At 40.4% G+C, this 21165-nt stretch overlaps 1 protein-coding gene across 7 annotated transcripts in view; it reads right to left on the bottom strand.

Moving 5' to 3' along the window:
* Positions 1–1450: 1450 nt before the first annotated feature.
* LOC123846700 (cytochrome P450 2C21) overlaps positions 1451–21165 on the bottom strand; it is a 48337-nt gene continuing 28622 nt past the window's right edge. For 2 of the 7 annotated variants that reach the window (XM_045878467.3, XM_064595047.1), the window contains 5 exons: positions 19851–20027; positions 18783–18924; positions 15550–15737; positions 9613–9754; positions 1456–2491 (listed from right to left, as the gene is read on the bottom strand). In XM_045878467.3, the coding sequence (XP_045734423.1) occupies positions 2310–2491; positions 9613–9754; positions 15550–15737; positions 18783–18924; positions 19851–20027 (831 nt within the window). In that variant the 3' untranslated portion in view covers positions 1456–2309. Of the gene's footprint in view, positions 2492–9612; positions 9755–15549; positions 15738–17427; positions 17644–18782; positions 18925–19850; positions 20028–21165 lie in introns of those variants that run through there. The other 5 variants (XM_064595049.1, XM_064595050.1, XM_045878464.3 and 2 more) reach the window with 4 other exon arrangements.

Raw genomic sequence — 21165 nt, forward strand, 5'->3', positions numbered from 1 at the left:
CCACTTGATTGTGGAGATGATCCTTTTAAGGTATTGTTGAATGTAGTTTGCTGGTATTTTGTTGAGGATTCTTACATCTACGTTCATCAGGGGTGTTGGCCTGTAGTTCTTGTGTTTTTTGTAGTGTCTTTGGGTTTGCAAACAGGGTAATGTTGGCCTCATAGACTGAATTTGGAATTTTGGAATTTGGAATTTTTTGGAATAGTTTTTTTTTTAAAGATTTTATTTATGTGTGTGTGTATTTTTTAAGTAAACTTTACACCCAATGTGGGCCTTGAACTTACAACCTCAAGATCAAGAGTTGCATGTTTTATTGACTGAACCAGCCAGGTGCCCCTATTTTTTGAAATAGTTTGAGACTAGGTATTAACTCTTCTTTAAATGTTTGGTAGAATTCACCCAGTGAAGCCATTTGGTCCTGGACGTGGGTTTTTTGATTACTGATTCAATTTCCTAGAAATCAGCATGTTCAGCTTCAGGGTTAGTCTTGATCCTTGGGTGATCTTCATCAAGACCTTCAGGCTTCAAGTCAAGTTGAGGTGTTTACTTGGTCCTTCCTACTTGGCCAGCTCTGAACTCCTCACTTTTCTTCTTCTAGCCCAGAGAATTTGCAAAAATTCTTTTCAGATTCTAAGGCTCCTAAATGAGATTTTATAGTTAGCCTTTCAGCCTCTCGGCACCTGATTTCAAATGAGCAATCACCTCAAGGGTAAAATCACACAAATATCAGGCTTCCCAATATGGATTTCCCAAGCCCTCTGTTATTTTGTCCCAACAAATCCTCACAGCTTTCATCACCTTCCCATGGTGACAAATATATATATACACGTGTGTGTACGTGTGTTTGTGTGTGTGATAAATCAGAGAGACAGACATAGGTATAGATGTTATTTCTGGAAAGTTCTGGTCATTGCAATGAAATGTTTACAGATGACATGATTTCCTCTTTGAAAATCTATGAATTTTTAGTTAGAAATTACTAAATCTACCAAAGAATTCAATCCTCAGTATACACAAGGGTTTGGTCAAATAGTCTTTTTTTTACACTCATGATAGAAAAGTAAACAGATACATAATTTTTTGTGTTATGCTTCAGTATCTATGAAAAATAAAAGTGCACATGTATGTGCAGCCACTTCACATCTATTCCTAAGAATAATGAAAGATATATGCATATAGTAGGGTTTTTATATTAACAAAAGTTCAAAAATAATCTAGATATCCTTGAATAAGGAGACATGCGACAGGATATATTTATACTACTTGTAAAAATATCTATAATGTTATTATATAAATGTCACTACCAAATCATAGGTATATTATACAGAAATATATATGTATATATACATACATAAAACATATTTCTGTACATGTATATTCGAATATAACCATATATACATATTATCTTCTTTGCCTTCTTTGTCTGTGTGTGTGTATGTGTGTGTCTCCAATTGTGTGTTTAACCAGTAGGGGAAAACAGGAAGAGCATCCTTGGAGAGACCAACAAATTCATATTTTATCTCATGTTATTGCCTCTGGCTGAAATGACCATCCCGTTTTCTCCCTGCATGTACATATTTGTACATGCAAACCTACACAAATGTGTACCCCACCCATTTATTAATAACCACAGGGAAAAAAACAAAAATACACATGCCAAACTATCAAGAGACAGGGGTAAGAAATTAGTGAATATCATATATTAAAAAAAAATTTAACTCATAGGATAATTTTTAATTTTTTTTTTAAGATTTTATTTATTTATTTGACAGAGAGAGACACAGCGAGAGAGGAAACACAAGCAGGGCAAGTGGGAGAGGGAGAAGCAGCCTTCCCACCGAGCAGGAGCCCGATGTGGGACTCGATCCCAGGACCCCGGGATCATGACCTGAGCCGAAGGCAGACGCTTAACGACTGAGCCACCCAGGCGCCCCTAATTTTTAAATTTTAATAGAAGAAAATATATTAATAAGGTGCCTTACATTGGTATACACTGCAGATGAGATATAGCATAATCTCACAATTGGATTTAGAATTAGAATTCTAAATTCTAAATTCTAAACTAGAATTTAGAATTGCATTTAGAAACACAAAGAATTTAATTGGAAAGTAACAGTGAGTTTTGTTTCATGTGGGTAAATTTGAACTGAATCTTAAAAGATGAGGACAATGAGAAGAGACAGGTTTAGGAATGTCCTCCCTGACGTGAAAGGAGAGGTGGACAGTGGCTAACACAGAGGCCAGAAAGCATCTGGCTTGTTCAGCTGAGGCCAGAGAGTGGCTCTGCAGTCTGGCAGCCTGGCCTTTCTTCAGACTGGAACGAAACAGAGCTTGAAGAAGGGTGGCAATGCACCCAACCCACTGACTTTTGGGGTGGTGTCAATGTCCTTTGGATCAACCAGAGGTTTCAAGGTGAAATGCTGTAAAATGTTGGTCAGTAATAAAAAGAGCTCCATGCGGGCCAGGCCTTCTCCAAGACAAGCTCTCTTTCCTAAAAACGACAAATAAATTCAATATTCATTTAATTCTGTTTCTGAGCTGGCACACAGGGAGGCTTCAATAAATATGGATTGAGAAAATAAATATATTAATAGACTACCGCTTCTTTTATCGACACTGAAATGTGGTTTCCTTCACTTCCTCAGTACATATTTTTGTGTGCATGAGTAGGGGCAAGGGCAACTTGCCCCAGGATGGGCCACTTTGGCATAAAGATTATTTTGAATTAAAAGCAACCAAAACCCAGCAGATTCAAGGAAACCTCCCTACCTCTCCTTCAACTGCCTGTATCAGGAAGAGAGCAGTTAACAAGATTCTTCTTTATCTATGAAACTTCTCGGCACAACAGGGCAACCTGTGTTTTTGAAACATTTCCTCTCACCTTCCTGCTAATGGTCTACCTCCCCTTTGAATCCCCAGACCCGTCCCCTCTCCTTAGCTCAGGATGTGGTAGAAGCCTATGTCGCCTGGCTTTGCAATTTCATATGTTTGTGGATTCCCCACACCTGTGAAACTAAATTTGATTTTCTCCTCTTAATCTGTCCCATGTCAATTTGATTTTTAGTCCAGCTGGGAAGGACCTTGAAAGGCAGAGAAAAATTCCTCTTCCTGGACAGCTGGCCTAGTTGGCAGTATGCTTTAACACGCTGGATACTGCTTGCCACACACAGGGCTACAGCTGGGAGAGCCTTGGGACATCTGATAGATAGCTGGCAGCAGGGAAGATTTCCTACCACGTCAGTCTCCTGGAGTCTGAGGAGTCTGATGGAGCAAGAATGGTGAGAGTCCTTTTTCTCTCTGTCTAAATTTAGATTAGCAGGAGAAAATACTTGTGGAACTAGTTCCTTATGTTTAGCAACTCTTGGTAAATTTGGTAGAGTACGTTTTTGGGGGAAAGAGATCAACCAGAGATGGTCTTTGTTTTCCTTTGTGTCTTTTTTTAAATCTTTTTAAGATTTTATTTATTTGTCAGATGGTGAGAGAGAGAACACAAGCAGAGGGAGCGGCAGGCAGGGGGAGAAGCAGACCCCAGCTGAGCAAGGAGCCCGACGTGGGACTCGATCCCAGGACCCTGGGATCATGACCTGAGCCAAAGGCAGACGCTTAACCGACTGAGCCACCCAGGCGTCCCTCCTTTGTGTCTTTTCCATCGTTTGTCATAAAAAGGAATTACCATCGTGCAGAAAGCAGGCATAGGCCCCATAAGCCTGCTATTTGAGTTAGTCCCACAGACTGGTGAGTTCATGGTTCTCATCAGACTGTCACCTGTTTAGATAAACTTTGCTGTAGGTTAAAGGCTGTTGCTAAGGGATAAGTTGGAAACCAAAGCTCCAAAATTGGTGGGCACGGGTGGAACACTTAAAAGCTATGAGAGCACTCACTGCCTCTAGAAAGCTCCTGTGATAAGGTGGTCACAGAACAGGTTAGATTGACATTTGTTAACCTGTCAACCTCAAGAAAACTTCTGTGCAGTGAGGTACACTGTGAAAAATCGCCAACATCTGCCTGTGGCACGTCCCTCTCAGGTGTTCATGTAGCTCCAAGAAACCCAAGGTTTAGCCAAAGGAGAACCGGATAAGGTTTTTCCTTTTGTCTTGTTCTATGTCCCAAGAGCTTGGCTTTGTGACCAGTGAGAATATTCTCTTTGGTCCACCATCTGGAGGATGCATTTACCAGGGTGCATCTTGGAGGCCAGTCAAAAAGACTGGGGATCTGAGTCTCTCTCTCTGCCCATACCAACTCTCAAGGGTGTTTGCCATGAGAAGTCCCAGCCCATAGGAACCTTTATATTCTCAACCTTTGTTTGTTAGTGCTGGAAAGTCCCATTATAGGAGCACATGCCCGGCGTCACAGATTATTGAGTCTGTGACTAGAGGCATCTCATGATTTCACTGGAGACCTGCAACGAAGATCTCAGCTTTCTTAGACTAATTATGGGAGTCAACTTTTGGATCACGAGGGCTGCATCTGTGCCCTCTCTCTGGATGCCTAAGGCATTAAAAGGCTTATTAGTTAGAGTTACTTGTAACAGATTCTCCTCATCAATGGCCTGATGATGTATCCTCTAAGTTGTCTAATGTTTGAAAAAAGAAGAAAAACTTTATTTAAAAAAAAGATTTTATTATTATTTGAAAGAGAGAGCAAGAGCTGTGTCAGGAGGGGCAGAGGGAGTGAGGGAGGGAGAAGCAGGCTCTCCGCCGAGCAGGGAGCCCGATGCGGGGCTCGATCCCAGGACCCTGAGATCATGACCTGAGCTGATGGCAGACGCTTAACCAACTGAGCCACCCAGGCGTCCCAAAGAAAAACATTCTTGTTAGAGAGCTCTCAGTTGTTCTAGCTTAATTACTAGCCTAAGGGACTCCCTTGACAAGATGAAAGAACAGAAATTAGAAATAAATGTGCACATCCAACATAAATTTCCCCTAAACTCCAGCCTCATCTGCTCATCTGCCTAGTTTAACTTCCCTTTCCCTTTAGGATTTACATAGAGCACTCCAGCCTCATCTCTAGGTTCAAAATATACAGCTTGCTCATGTAAATTCTGAACGCCAGAAAATGAATTTAACAAAAGTAGTAAGGCTCACTTTGTTCCTACCTTCCAGTGCTCTGTAATCAGGCTCTGCCAGCTTTGGGCATGGCACTTGGCTGGTGTATTCTAGGCCCACACCGCAAAAGAATTTGTGTCCCTTGGACAGCAGCAGACCTTTTAAATTATAAAGCCCTTTAAACCTCTACTTTCAAAGGATTCTACCATATTCAGAAATAAATTTAAAAGATTAATCACTAGTCACAACCCCCATTCAGAGAGGAAACATGACCAAAACTTCTCCCAGGCCCACCTATAAATGATCAGGGAAAGGCCAATATTCAGGGGCTAACAGAAGCCCAGATTAAATTATGTACCCAGATAGAAGGCTTTTGTTAAAATGCTTTATACAGACTTTACAAAGGCATGAATCTTTTGATCTCCATTTTAACTAAAAATCTCCCTGATATAAAGAAGCAAGTTTAGTTAAAAAGGTGGGCCAGTCCGTTGATATTCAGGCTGTAATCCAGTTCTTTGGGGGAACTGATTCTAAACAACTGTCTTTGCCTTCCAAAGCTCTGCCAAACCAGAAATCCAGCTCAAGAAACAAGTCAAAGCCCACCTCTCTTTACTAATCTCCAAACTTTGCCTATTCCTCTCAAAATGTTTATAGATACTATAAAAGATCAGGATTTGGAACAAAATTGTCCAGTAATTTTTTAAAAAAAGGTAAATTTTAAATAGCAATTACCCTGAAACTCTAGAAATAAAAATATTTTTTACCTTATTTCTCTGTCCCATGAAATTATAAATCTTTCCGTTTTTTTTTTTTTTAAGAGAGTCGGGGGAGGGCAGGAGCAAAGGGAGAGAGAGAGAGAGAGAATCTTAAGTAGGTTCCACTCCCAGTGCAGAGCCCAACCTCACGACTCTCAGATCATGACCTGAGCCAAAATTAAGAGCAGGACACCAACTGAACCACCCAGGTGCCCCCTGAAATATAAATCTAATGTCTTTGAACACAGCCCACAGTCACCCAAGACTGAAGAAAATAAAAGAGGGGGAGTGGTGTGGGAAGAGGCCTTTTCAAAGTACAAACTGCTTAAATCCCTCTTATGTCCAGACTTGGAAAAAACTTGGAGCTTTCTCTGTGCCTTTGGGATTTAAATTTTCTATCCTATCATCTCTAGGATATAAGAGCCACTCTTTTAGATACAAGCTTTAGAGGAAAGTTGTTCATTAAAAAAAGTAAAAGAGGGAGGTACTTGAGAATTGGGGCTATAATGTCCTCATCACAAATATTAGTAAAAACAAAAGCTATAAGAATATGTTTTATCTTGATTGTGTGTATGTGTCCCATGTTGCAAATGTGAGGTATTTTCTCTACTTCCAGCTGATATTGCCAAAATTAATTTGTAAAAGAGCTCCATTTAGTTGGAAGCAAGCACTCATAAGGATTGGGCATTCTAAAACTCAGAAAGATGGGCGCCCAGGTGGCTCAGTTGGTTAAGCATCTGCCTTTGGCTCAGGTCATGATCCCAGGGTCCTGGGATCTAGCCCTGAGTTGGGCTCCCTGCTCAGCAGGAGAATCTGCTTCTCCCCTTGCCTCTGCCCCTTACCACAGTCATGCTCTCTCTCTCTCTCAAATAAATAAATAAATAAATCTTTAAAAAAGGAAAAAAAAATTCTTAAATCTCAGAAAGGTAGAAACTAACCTAAATGTTTTTCAAGTTTATGTGATCAGGGAAGATACTCAGTATTAAAGCTAATTTAAGGTTGTTGGTTTAATTAAAATAGCCATATCTTTAGAGTTATCAGGATCAAATATAAAACTTGTAGTCTGCCTGTGTTTACTGGAAGTCAAATAAGTTCATGGTATCTCTTACAAACTTTTTCAGAAAAAAACAAAACAGAACTTGAAATGATGGCTGACTTTGTCTAATGCCTCATAAAATTTTGTGGGTAGACTAAACTAACTGTTCAGAACAAGTTAATTAAGTAAATGTAAATAATAATAAAGGTTTGCCTACACACCTTTTTATCTTATTTTTAAAAAGTTTTTATTTATTACTTTAGAGAGAGAGAGAGAGTGCATGAGTGGGGAGGGAGAGGGAGAAAGAATCTGAAGGAGACCCTGCACTAAGTTGGGAGCCCAACGAGGGCCTCTATCGCACGACTGTGAGATCAAGTGTAGGTAAACTTTTACTTTATTTTTTTTAAGATTTTATTTATTTATTTGACAGGGAGAGACAGCAAGAGAGGGAACACAAGCAGGGGGAGTGGGAGAGGGAGAAGCAGGCTTCTCGCGGAGCAGGGAGCCCGATGTGGGGCTCGATCCCAGAACCCCGGGATCATGACCTGAGCAGAAGCAGAGGCCTAATGACTGAGCCACCCAGGTGCCCCATAGGTAAACTTTTAAAGAGCTACCAAAATCTTCGGTAACCTGCATTTTTAAAGTTTTGCTAAGTTAAATGTTAAGCTAAATTCATTGAATATCTAGATCATTTCCAAATGAGATAAAATAATGAAACATTAAGTAGCAAATACAGGTTTCTCTCCTTTTGTCTTATTACAGAGAAACAAAAGATAAATTTGGGTCTGTTAGTAAACCTGGTTTGTGCCTTACTGAAAGACTGTACTGTGAAGAAACACGTATTTCTTTTTTTTTTTTAAAGATTTTACTTATTTATTCATAAGAGACAGAGAGAGAGAGGCAGAGGGAGAAGCAGGCTCCCAAGGAGCAGAGAGCCCGTTGTGGGACTCGATCCCAGGACCCTGGGATCATGACCTGAGCCGAAGGCAGACGCTTAACCAACTGAGCCACCTGCGCGCCCAAAACACGTATTTCTAAGTTGTACAGTCCAAAGAACACTGGTGTAATAGTTCACTGTAAAAAGTGAGATGCCTCTAGTCACAGACCTGCTAATCTGTGACACTGGGCAGGCACTCCTGGAGTGGGGCTTCCCAGCACCAACAAGAAACGAAGATCGACATGACAAAGGTTCCTGTGGGCTGGACCTCTCACGACAAGCAAGCTTGAGAGCTGGTGTGGCCAGACAGAGGGAAAGACTTGGAAGCCCATTCTGTCTGGCCACCAAGGTGGACCCTGGTAAGTGCATCCTCCAGATGGTGGAGACCAAAGAGAACATTCTCACCGGCCATAGAGCCAAAGTCTTAGCCCACAGAACAAGACAAAAGGAAAAATCGTATCTTGTATATGCACATTAAGAGCTTTACTTGAGCCTTGGGTCGCTTGGAACCATGCTAACACCTGAGGGCTGGGGCTGGGCCACAGGCGTGGGGATAATGTGTTGTGTTCAGGCGTACCTCACTGCGCACAGGGTTCCTTGAGGCTGGCAGGCGGCCTGCCAATCAACCTGTTCTGTGACCAACCTGTCCTATCACAGGAGCCTTCTGGAGGCGGTGAGTGCTCTAAGTTTTTATTTTTTAAGCAATCTCCACACCCAACATGGGGCTCAAACCCACAACCCCGAGACCCAGAGTCACATGTTCCACTGACCGAGCCAGGCAGGTGCCCTAGCTCTACCAGCTTTTAAGTGTTCTACTGGTGTCTGCCAATCTCACCATTTTGGCTTCCAAGATGTCCTTAAGCAACAGCCTTTCCCTCATATGCCCACTAACCTATAGCAAAGTTCATATGACAAATGACATAAAAGACACAAAGGCAAACAAAGACCATCTCTGGGAGGAAAAAGATCAGCAGCAAAGAGGACCCTACCGAATTTACCAAGGGGCACTAAGCCCAAGGAACTAGTTCCACAAGTATTTTCTCCTGCTAATCTAAATTTAGAGAGAAAAAAAGACTGTCGCCATTCCCGCTCCATCAGACTCTGCAGACAGAGATTCTGAGAGACTGACCGTAGGAAATCTTACCGTGTGTCAGCTGTCAGATGTCCTACAGATCTCTCAGCTACAGCAGCTTGTGGGGCGAGCAGGGTCCAGCGAGCTCAGGTGTCCAGCGGACACACCTTGCCAGGGAGCAAGAATTTCCTGTCCCTTTCAAGGTCCTTGTAGCTGGACTAAGACTCAAATTGACACCAGACAAATTAGCAGAAGGAAATCCCAATTTAATTTCCTATGTACAGAGAATCCACACAATCTAGAAATTCCAAAGACAGTCAGGCAAAATGAGGTATATATGTCATCCTGAATTAAGGGGGTAGGAAAAAAAGATTACACATTAGCCACAAGCCTACTAACTAATCACTGATCCCCCAAAGGACTGGCAATTTCAAATGTTATCTAGATTCCAGTCATTCTGGAATGACTTGTTGAGTATGCCACCTGTTTCTTCCCAGGACCCTGACAAATTGAAGGGAGATTCAACATTCCCTTACCCTCTATCTATCTACTCTACCTTCTGCCCCTTCTTAGGAATCTCGTGGTGGGTTCTGGGGCCAATCTTGGCAAGGGAAGCCTCCGGTCAAATGAGAAATAACCTGGGCTTCGGGAATGATGCCTCTAGCCTCATACAAATGACAATTTGTTCAGCCCCGAGTAGCCTCCGTGCAAAGCCCTTCCTCATCTCACTGACCCCTGATGCAGAAATAACAATGAAGCTTGCTTGCCTGCTGAGAAGGCCATGAAGTAGTCACTCTTCTTAAAGTTGCCACTTTCATCCAGGAAGTGGCCGGGATCAAAGCGATCTGGGTTGGGAAACTCTTTGTCATCTTGCAGGACAGAAGTCAGAGATGTTAATACGACTGTGCCCTGATATGAAGAAACACAGATAAACTGGATTATAATGAAAGTCATGGAGCTTGAAATCCTTTTGTTTTATAGATGAGGAGACATGCACAAAAAGAGCTTATTTACTCCATTTCACAGAAAAAACGAATGACTGACCCTAACAGGTTTTAAATCCTATAATGCCAGTCCAAGGCACTGCTAACTGACTTCCAAGTCATTCTCTTGAGTTGGTAGCCTGATACTAGCACTTGCTTTTCAGAAAACTGAGGCAACTCCCTGGAGTGTATTGTTCTTGACAATAAACTGCAGTATTGTCTAAAAGAGCTGATGCCACTGAAAATCCAGCTCATTTCCTTTGGAACCGAGTATGAGGTCTTCAAAGTTCTACTTGAGCGGCCATATTCTTGAAAACCCTTCACCTTCCCATCAGGATGACAAACTGAGGGGCGCCTGGCTGGCTCAATCAATAGAGCATGTGAGTTTTGGTCTCGCGGTCGTGGGTCCACATTGGGTGTAGAGCTACTTAAAAAAGATTTTTTTTTTTTAAAAGATGAGAACAGGATAAGTATCCCCTGCTCCTGTTGTGCTCTTTCAATTGAATTGTTGAGCATTCTTGTGGAAATGAGAGAACATTTCCGGTTTCTAGTAGGGTTTTCTGAAACTCACGGATACAGTGTAACATAATGACTTGGAGTTTAGTTTTCAAAATCAGTAGAATCTTTCTATTAAATTATGCCCCGTGATGATAGATTATTAGTTTAACATTTCCGTGACTCATTTTCATTACTAGCAAAATGGAAAGGATACACCTGCACTAGTTCATTGCAGATGTAAAATGAGATAACATACGAAATACTTTGCACGAGGATTACCACATGCTAGGGCCACCTGGGTAGCTCAGTCAGTTGGTGATCTGATCTGGATTTCGGCCCGTAATCTCAGCGTCCTGAGATCAAGCCCTGCACTGAGCTCCATGCTCAGCGTGGAGTCGGCTTGAGATTCTCTTTCCCTCTCCCTCTGCTTGCATGCTCTAAATAAATAAATAAATAAATTCCTTTAAAACATCCTCTATCCCACTCTGCCCCATCTCCCCTGCTCACATGCTCTCTCTCTAAAAAAACAAAAACAAAAATAATTACCACACAAAAATGCTCAATAAAGAGAAATTTGTTATGTTATGATAATGACTTCATTCACAATCTTGGGATCTTAATAAAGGTCATATATTTATTACATAGCAGAGAAAAAATTCAAATCTAAATCTGTCTGGATGCTTTCTAGTGTACTGTCTGGCCTTTCCAAATACATGATGTAGTTCTCACTGCAGAAAGGTCACTTTCCTCCTAGAGTTCAGGGAGGTAAAGGCCAAGCAAAGTGGGGCGCCTGGGTGGCTCAGTCGTTAAGTGTCTGCCTTCGGCTCAGGTCATGATTCCAGGTCCTGGGATCGAGCCCCGCATTGGGCTCCCTGCTCAGCGGGAAGCCTGCTTCTCCCTCTCCCACTCCCCCTGCTTGTATTCCCTCTCTCGCTGTGTCTCTCTCTGTCAAATAAATAAATAAAATCTTTAAAAAAAAAAGGCCAAGCAAAGTGCTACTCTTTTTGAGCTAAGAAGACAGAGGTTAAAAAAAAAAAAAATTGGCATCTAGAATTCATGAGGAAGGATACAGGACAGGAGGATTCTATAAATAGAGAGGATCTCAAAAGTATACAAAACTATTCTCTAGAAGTCCATGGTTAGGGGTTGGGTGACAAATATACAGGAGGAAACTCAATGAAGCCTATCAGAGTATGACTGCTTGAGAACTGAAGGTGGATATCAGTGATAGAGGATTTGAGGTTCCAACCCAGCTAGGGTGGAGAGAACTTTCTTGGCACCTCAGATTTTTTTGTGGTGACCCCCAAACTTGTAAATTGTTGGATTAAGGAACCCACACTGGACTAAGGGCCATGCACAAAGACTAAATTCAAAAGTGAAACTAATTCACAATGAAAGAACTATAGGAAGTCCAATAGACTGAAAAGCATCTGTCAGTAATTTAGCTGCCTGCCAAAATAAAAGTCAATGCCCTTTAGGGGAAGTCAGCATCATCAGACTCCCCACAAGGCATCATTCAAAATGTTGAGCATATAATAAATTATTTTTTTAAGTAGGCTCCACCCCCAGTGTGGGTTTGACTCACAACCCTAAAATCAAGAATCGTACACTCCACCGACTAAGCAAGCTAGGCAGCCCAAGCATGTGATTAATTTTTAAACATGTGAAAAAGCAGACCCCATCGTATCCTAAATGTTAGAATTATCACATAAGAACTTCAAAGCATATGAGTGTATGAGTCTGTGTATTTAAGAGATACAGAACAGTCCATCCAAAAGCAACAGAGTACACATTCTTCTCAAGCACATGTGGACTATTTCTTAGGATAGATAATACATTAGGGCACAAAATAAGCATTAAAAAATTACAGAAGATTAAAATCATATGAATCTGGGGCACCTTGCTGGATCAGTTGGTAGAGCATGTGACTTTTGATCTTGGGGTTATGAGTTCAAGCCCCACTGTGGGTGTCAAAATTACTTAAAAATAAAATCTTAAAAAAAAATCGTATCAAGCATATTTCCTGACCACAGTGGTATGAATCTAGAAAAACAAAACTGAAAAATTCACAGGTATGTGGAGTTTAAAAAACATGCTACTGAACAACCAATGAGTCAAAGAAGAAATCAAAAAAGAAAAAATACCTTGAGAGAAATGAAAATGGAAACACAACATACCAACACTTATGGGATGCAGGAAAAGCAGTTCAAAGAGGAAAGTTAAAACAATAAATGCCTAGATGAAGAAATAAAAATCTCAAACAACCTAACTTTATGCCTCAAGGAACTAGAAAAAGAACAAATGAAGCCCAAAGTTAGGACAAGTAGGGAAATAACAAATACCAGGGTCAAAATAAATGAAACAGAAACTAAAAAGACAATAGAAAAGGTCAATGACGGGCGCCTGGGTGGCTCAGTCATTAAGCGTCTGCCTTCGGCTCAGGTTATGATCCCAGGGTCCTGGGATCGAGCCCCACATAGGGCTCCCTGCTCCGCGGGAAGCCTGCTTCTCCCTCTCCCACTCCCCCTGCTTGTGTTCCCTCTCTCGCTGTGTCTCTCTCTGTCAAATAAATAAATAAAATCTTAAAAAAAAAAAAAAAAGAAAAGGTCAATGAAGAGCTTGTTTGTTGAAAGATAAGCAAAATTGACAAACCTTTAGCTAGACTCACCAAGAAAAAAGACAGGACTCAAAATCAGAAATGAAGTAGACATTATAAGTGATACCACAGAAATATAAGAGATCACCAGAGACCATAATGGACAATTATACACCAAAAAATTGGACAACCTATGGGGCCCCTGGGTGGCTCAGTTGGTTAAGCATTTGCCTTTGGCTCAGGTCATGATCTAGCCCTGCATCGGGCTCCCTGCTCATTGGGGAGCCTGCTTCTCCCTCTCACTCTCCCCCGTGCACAGGCACTCTCTCAAAAATATAAAATCTTTAAATAAAATTGGACAACCTAGAAGATACGGTTAAATTCCTAAAAACATACAACATACCAAGACTCAATCATGAAGAAATAGAAAATCCGAACAGACCAATTACTAAGATTGAATCACTAATTAAAACTCTCTCAGGGCGCCTGGATGGCTTAGTCAGTTAAGCACCTGCCTTCAGCTCAGGTAATGATCCCAGAGTCCTGGGATTGAGCCCCACATCGGGCTCCCTGCTCAGCAGGGAGTCTGCTTATCCCTCTCCCTCTGCCTCTCCCCCTCCTGGTTGCTCTCTCTCTCTCAAGTATATAAATAAAAATCTTATAAATAAATAAATAAAAATAAATAAATAAATAAATAAACCTCTCTCAAAAGACAACATTCCTGGACATATGGCTTCCCTGGTGAATTCTATCAAACATTTAAAGAGGAACAAATACCAATCCTTCTCAACTATAAAATAGAAGAGGAGGGAACACTTCCAAATTCATTTTGTGAGGGCAGCATAATCCTAATACTAAAACCACACAAGGACACCACAAGAAAAGAAACTTAAAGGCCAATATCTCTGATGGACAAAGGTGTACATATTTGCAATAAAATCTTCGCAAACTGAATTGAACAGTACAATAAAAGGATCATATACCATAATCAAGTGGGATTTATTCCAGGGATGCAAGGATGGTTCCACATCCCCAAATCATTGTGATAGACATTAAAAAATGAAGGCTAAAAATCATATGATCATCTCAGTAGATGCAGAAAAAAGCATCTGGCAAAATTCAACATCATTTATGATAAAAATGCTCAACAAAGTAGATATAGAGGGAATGTACCTTGACATAATAAAGGCCATATATGATAAGTCCACAGCTAACATCATCCTCAGTGGGGAAAAGCTTCAGCTTTTCCCGTAGGATCAGGAACAAAAGAAGGATGTCCACTCTCACCACTTTTATTCTACATGGTATTAGAAGTCCTACTCCAAGCATTTGGCAAGAAAAAGAAATAAAAGGTACTCAAATAGGAAAGGCAGCAGAATTGTCACTATTTGAAGATGACATAATATTGTAGATTTTTAAAATCCCTAAAGACTCCACCCAAATTGTTAGAATAAATGAATTCAGGATAAAAATGAATATACAAAAATCTGTTGCGTTTCTACACATTAATTATAAACTATAAAAGAAATTAAGAAAACCATCCCATTCACACTGGTATAAAAAATTCGAGTTAAAAGATCAGTACACTGGAAACTGTGACACTGATAAAAGAAATGGAAGAAGACACAGAATAAATGGAAAGATATTTTGTGCCCACAGTTTGAGAAAATTAATATTGTTAAAATGTCTATACCATCCAAAGCCATCTACAGATTCAATGCAATCCCTATCAAGATTCCTATGGCATTTTCACAGAAATGAAACAAACTATCCTAAAATTTCTGTAGAATGACAAAAGATCCTAAATAGCCAAAGCAATCTTGAGAAAAAACAAAGCTGGAGTCATCACACTTCCCGATTTCAAGCTGTATTACAAAGCTACAGTCATTAAAACAGCATGATGTTGGTATAAAAACAGACACATATAATGAAACAGAGTAGAGAGCCCAGGAATAAACCCATGCATAGATGGCCAATTAATTTCTAACAAAGGCACCAAGATACACAATCAAGAAAAGACAGTCTCTTCAATAAAGGGTGTTGGAAAAACTAGACCCTATCTTACAACAGCCACAAAAATGAACTCAAAATGAATTAAATAATTGAACATAAGAACTAAAACCAGAAATCCCAGAAGAAAACACAGGCAGTAAGCAGTCTTGTCAATGAATACTATGAAGAAAATCCTGTGGGAGTCTAAGCACTATGATTTATAAAATTGTATCAACAAAGTAAAAGGAAAGGTGCATGCGGTCAGAGGGTAAGATGCCTGGGCTATGAATGTGCCATATCTGTAGATGGTTAGGTAATCTATAATCCTACTGTTGTGATGCTTGATAACCTAAGATTCTTAAGGAGGGGGTACCTAGATGGCTTAGTCAGGTAAGCCTCCAACTCTTGATTTGGGCTCAGGTCATGATCTCAGGGTCATGAGATGGAGACCCTGGATGGGCTTGGGCTAGGCATGGAGCCTGCTTGAGATTCTCTATCCTTCTTCCTCGGCCCCTCCCCGCCCCACCCCCACACCCCCGCTTTCTCTCTCTGTCTCTCAAAACAAAAAATATATAAATACAAATAAAAGTAAAAACAAAATTCTTAAGGAGTAGTAGAGATGAAATATCTCTCACCTTGGGAATAATGTATTCTCTGAACTTAATATCCTGAGTCACTGCATGTGGGAGACCGTTGGGGACGAGGTCGATGTATCTCTGGATCTCGTGAACCACAGCATCCGTGTAGGGCATACGGCTCCTGTCCTGCATGCAGGGGCTCCGATGTCTGCCAACCACACGGTGAATCTCTTCCTGGACTTTAGCTGGCAGGACAGGAATCAGAATTTATGTGAAATGGAAAGGTCTGACCTTTTTTGTTGTTGTTGTTGAAAGACTTTATTTATTTTAAAGCGAGAGAGTCGGAAGAGGGGGCAGAGGGAGGAGAAAAGTACCCCAAGCTGACTCCGAATTGAGTGCGGAGCCCGGCGGGAGACCCAGTCTCATGACCCCGAGATTATGACAAGAGCAGAAACCAAGAGTTGGACGCTTAACTGACCGAGTCACCCAGGTGTCCCTTGATTTGATCTTAATCATGGTTCCATTGTGGAAGGAGACTGGGAGAGGGGGAAATCATATATAACTACTACCACAGGGAAAGAAAAAAAAAAGAAATTTGTTTCCTAGTCAAATTGGTATCTCATTAGAGACTTAAATATGTGTACATATAAAACATAATTGTACCATGAAATTCAACTCTGATTCTCTATTTTGAGTATTTTGTTTGATAAACCCAGGGATCTGGGGTCTTGAAAGCTCACTACAGACCATGCTGTTTGACCACTTTGTGTATGCCAGTTTCTGTTTTAAATATGTAAGTTCTGGGTGCCTGGGTGGCTCAGTCTGGTAAGTGTCTGCCTTGGACTCAGGTGATGATTCCGGAGTCTGGGGACTGAACCCCACATCAGGCTCCCAGCCACCCAGGTCCCATAAATAAAATATTTTTTAAAAATGTTAAGTTGCAGGGGCGCCTGGGTGGCTCAGTTGGTTAAGTGACTGCCTTCGGCTCAGGTCATGATCCTGGAGTCCCGGGATCGAGTCCCGCATCGGGCTCCCTGCTCGGCAGGGAGTCTGCTTCTCCCTCTGACCCTCCTCCCTCTCATGTGCTCTCTCTTTCTCTCATTCTCTCTCTCAAATAAATAAATAAAATCTTTAAAAAAATAAAAAATTAAAAAATTAAAAAAATAAAAATGTTAAGTTGCAGGGGCACCTGGGTGGCTCAGTCGGTTAAGCGTCTGCCTTCAACTCAGGTCATGATCCCAGGGTCCTGGGATCGAGCCCCGCATAGGGCTCCCTGCTCGGCGGGAAGCCTGCTTCTCCCTCTCCCACTCCCCCTGCTTGTGTTCCCTCTCGCTGTGTCTCTCTCTGTCAAATAAATAAATAAAATCTTTAAAAGAAAAATGTTAAGTTCCAAGAGGGTAAGAACTACCCAGTGCAATAAATGCTTAATAAATAGAACAACTGAATAAAATGTTTGACTCAGCACATAGGACCGAGAAGTTAACATTTATTTAGAATGCAAAACATGACAGGCATGCTGTACAATGTATTTCATTACTTTATAATTCCTCAAAATAGTTCTATGTGTTGGGTATTATTTTATGTGTCTTAAAAATGAGGAAACAAGTCCATAAAAGTAAATATCTTTCTTAAGGACACCCAGGTGTTATGTGGTCCTTCTTACTCCCAAACCCGCAATCTTAGCAACTGAATAAGATCACTGAAAATAATTTGTGTTAGCGAATTATATTCATCCTTTATTTGCAAAATGTATCATGTAAATAATATGCAGTTTTGGTAGAACTATTCATTAGTTAAAACAAACATTTATTAACTTTCTCCTATGAGGGAAAGATTCTGTGAATGTTAGGAAGTATCATCTCTCCTAAACAGATGACGGACCAAGTAAGATATGCAGAGAGGTAGTCATGAGTCTGAGGTCACACAGCTACTTACTAGTAAAGTCAGAATCTGAAGCCACTGTAGTTTGTCCACTATAGCCAGGGCCATGTTGCTACTTTGGTCAAATGGTGTTGATCTACTAGCTGAAGAATGTGTCTTTGTTAAGAGAGCATGTGATTAACTCTGTGGTTTGACAGCTGTCAGGAAGACTTAGGAATTTTAAAGAAGTTTTAAACTTCACCTTTTCAGGCTGAGAAGCTGGATTTTTATCTAGAAGAGAGTGATTATGTAAAGTGGTTAGGAACTGACTTATAAAGTCAGAATGTGTAGAGAATGGCCCAGTAAGGAATGAAAATGGGAAGAAAGAAAAGGAAAATATAAGTGGATATGATGCAAGAAAAAATGAACATGGAAGCAATGGGGAACCAAGACACAAAAAGGACTTTTGCCATGTACACAAGATTTACGGGTCTGGAGAAAAATGTCATATGGTGTTTGTGGTCATAATCAACATAGGTCTAATAAGAGGGAAGTTATTTGGCTGAAAGAGTCTGTGTCACGTGAAGGAAACACAGTGCCATTAGATCCCACAATGTGTGAGAGGAAAGGAATTTTGAAGCTGTGCTTCTAGATCCCACCATTTGGAAAGCACTTCTTACTTAGACTGGGAGGGCAGGAGGACCTTAAACAAAGAATAATCTAGTGCTGACATCATGGAGATAAGCTTCCTGAGATTTAATTGTATTAAAAGTGTTTCTATGTACCAAAGCACAGAACATGACCCAGTAGTGAAGGGAATATCCTCTTGGATGAGCACTCAAGAAAAAAAGAGGAGGAAAAGTGGAAAGGTTGCATTTGCAAGAGAAATTATATTTGTGAGGAAGAATTTATATGCCCAAATGGGTATATTAGAAAAGAATGTATTTGTATGTAACTCTTTTTATTTAGGGACTGAGACTCTTTGATAAAGAAAGACTGTCATTTTTGTTGAGTCAATCCTTACACTGCAAATGCATTTCAGCAGAAATCTCCTCTGACAAAAATATATTTATCTGGACATGGAAGACATATCAAGTGATATCCTTTGAGAGAAAGCAGAAGGCCAATTCTTCTAGATCCTAAGACAACTGCTTATTATTGCATCTGTCCCAACGCAAATCAGGGACATTCCACCATAGCAGGGGAAACAGTGAGCTCTGCCCTTCAAATCTCTGCTGCTGTTTAAATATTTCAGTATATTTTTGTACTATAAACTAATTTGTATTTAATTTATCCAATGATGGGAAGATGTATGAATGAAGGAAATTTTTTCTGTGCACTGTCTGGGCAGGTGAAGAGTGGGATAGTTGTCAGTGTCACCTGCCAATTTCTACCTGGAATTGCACCCTGCCCAACACCTGTGACCATACCTGTGATCTCCGGGTACTTCAGCAGCATGAGGAATCCATATCTCAGGGTGGTGCTCGTTGTCTCTGTTCCTGCACCAAACATATCCCATATGCTAACGATCAAGTTGTCCATGGTAAATTCAGTCTGTTTATTGTGTTTTTCCTAGAAATGATGTGCTACAATTACTTGATAAATAAAAGAGCCTCAGAGGTAACTTAACTCAATATGACATTGTTATTTGGTATGAGCGCTACAGCTGAAGGTCAAGTTAGATAGTTGTTAGGGTTCTGTCCAACAGTTAAAATATAATCAGAGTTATAAAGTTCCAACAGGTCCTTTCTGATTCTTCACTTTCTCATTCCCCTCGAGTCCATCAGTTGCTCTACCATTTCTTTGAAACATAATTTTTATCAAGTCCTCACTGCTATTCACTGTCAATTCCAGCATCTACTGTCTATTTTATAATGTCTAATTTTCTCATTCAAGCCTCCAGAACCACCCACACACACACAAAATGCATCACTATTCCCACTCATCAGTCACTACACCCACGACAGTTCCTCCATTACAATCAAGAGTACCTCTCAGAAATTCCACCCTCTTGATCACTTGCACTTCTCATTCCCTGGGCCTACTTTGTTGTCTCTTCATCTAAGCTACAGTTTCTTCAAAATCTACCTCATCTGTGAAGATTTCCTAGTGCCTTTGCAAAGGTTAGCCTTTGTAGATTCCTGTCTGTTCCTGTGTCCCCTCATTTTTTACATCTTCCCGTTGCTGAACTTTTTTGATGAAGGATTATATGCTGTGTATCATTAACCTTGAATGTGTATGAGTGTATATTACAATCTGCCCCCAAATAAAGAACCAGCTTTATTTAACACAATAAATGTAAAACCCACAAAGTCATTTTCAGTGAGAATTTAGAAATATCTCAAGATACCCAATATGGTTTGCATAAACAAGAGGTTAGACAAGCAATTAATACATATTTCGGAAGGACCATTTGTTTTAATATCCCAGTTTCACTGGGAAGAACAAAGCTAATCCATGAATCACACCACCCACAAAGATAAAGGGTCACATTATACCTTTTCTATTTTGATCAGGAAGTAGTCAATAAAGTCCCGAGGGTTATTGAAGTCCAGGGATTCTTGGTGTTCTTGTATTTTTTCCATAATAAACTCAAATTGTTTAGCAATATTTTTAAATAACACGTGATGGCTTCCTGGAAGGTAATGTATTAAAAGAGGGAAAGCATTGTAGAGCTGAAAGAGGAAAGAATCATTCATTAATTCACTCAGCAAAGTTTTACGGGCCCATGTTATGTATCAGACACTTAGTTATATTCTGAGTAGATAAAGGTGAGTAAGACATGCTTCGTGCACTAGAACACACTTGGAATTTGAAGGGAGGGAACTGACAAGATGTCTGGAGTTACAGGATGCACAAGTCACAAAGTAATTTCAAAACCATTTAAATTTATTTCCTAGCCATAACTCTATGAAGGAATCCAGGAGCATACCATCTTTTCCCAAAGGAGAATATTGAGGTTCAGAAAGGTCAGTCAACCATTGTAAGACATCAGTCTAGTAATAGAGCTAGAACGTAGTGTTCATCCCAGTTTACCTACACATTTTTCTATGGAGTCACCTAAAAAGTTTTTTTGTAATGAAGAAACTACATCAGAAAAATTAAAGAAATGCCCACATTACTTACCTTATTTAGGGATTTTATACCCTCAGGAATATGCACATTGCCCTTTTACATCTGCCCAAGGCCAGTCCTAGAGTTTACTGACTCTACTTTAGACAGCACCTCATGACTTAATGCCCTTGGTAGGCAATGACGCAATTTTCAGGCCAGTAGTTTGTATCAAACTACAGAGAGAACAGAGAAATCTGGACTCTAGGGCTTGCTCACTCCTTGTCTTGGCTAGGATTTGTCTTTGGAAAATATGCTTAATATCTCTGGGTGATAGTTTCCTGTTCCAAAAAATGAGTAAACTCCTTGTTTACTCATTTTCAAATATCCAAATGGAACTCCATTTGGAGTCCATGGAGTCCATGATGGAACACATCATGACCTTATGGTCCACAGAAAACATAGGTTTTCTGACAGCATCCTATATTAAGAAATACATTTTACATCATCACCCTCTTCATCTATGGATATAAAATGGTTTCTCAAAAAAACACCTTCCTATCATTGATGCACTCTACCACATTTCTCTATTACTGTATTTCATGGTTTTTAAAATAAGCTTTTAAAGATTTATTATAGAGAGAGAGAGAGAGAGCGAGTGAGCACAGTGGGGAGGGGAAGAGGGAGAGGGTGAGAGAGAATCTCAAGCAGATTCCCTGCTGAGCAGGGACCCTGATGAGGGGCTCGATTCCATGCCCCTGA

The sequence above is a fragment of the Mirounga angustirostris genome, unplaced genomic scaffold (genome assembly GCF_029215605.1).
Source record: "Mirounga angustirostris isolate CCGP_5_RB_7025 unplaced genomic scaffold, mMirAng1.0.hap1 SCAF_6, whole genome shotgun sequence".
Taxonomy (NCBI): Eukaryota; Metazoa; Chordata; class Mammalia; order Carnivora; family Phocidae; genus Mirounga; species Mirounga angustirostris.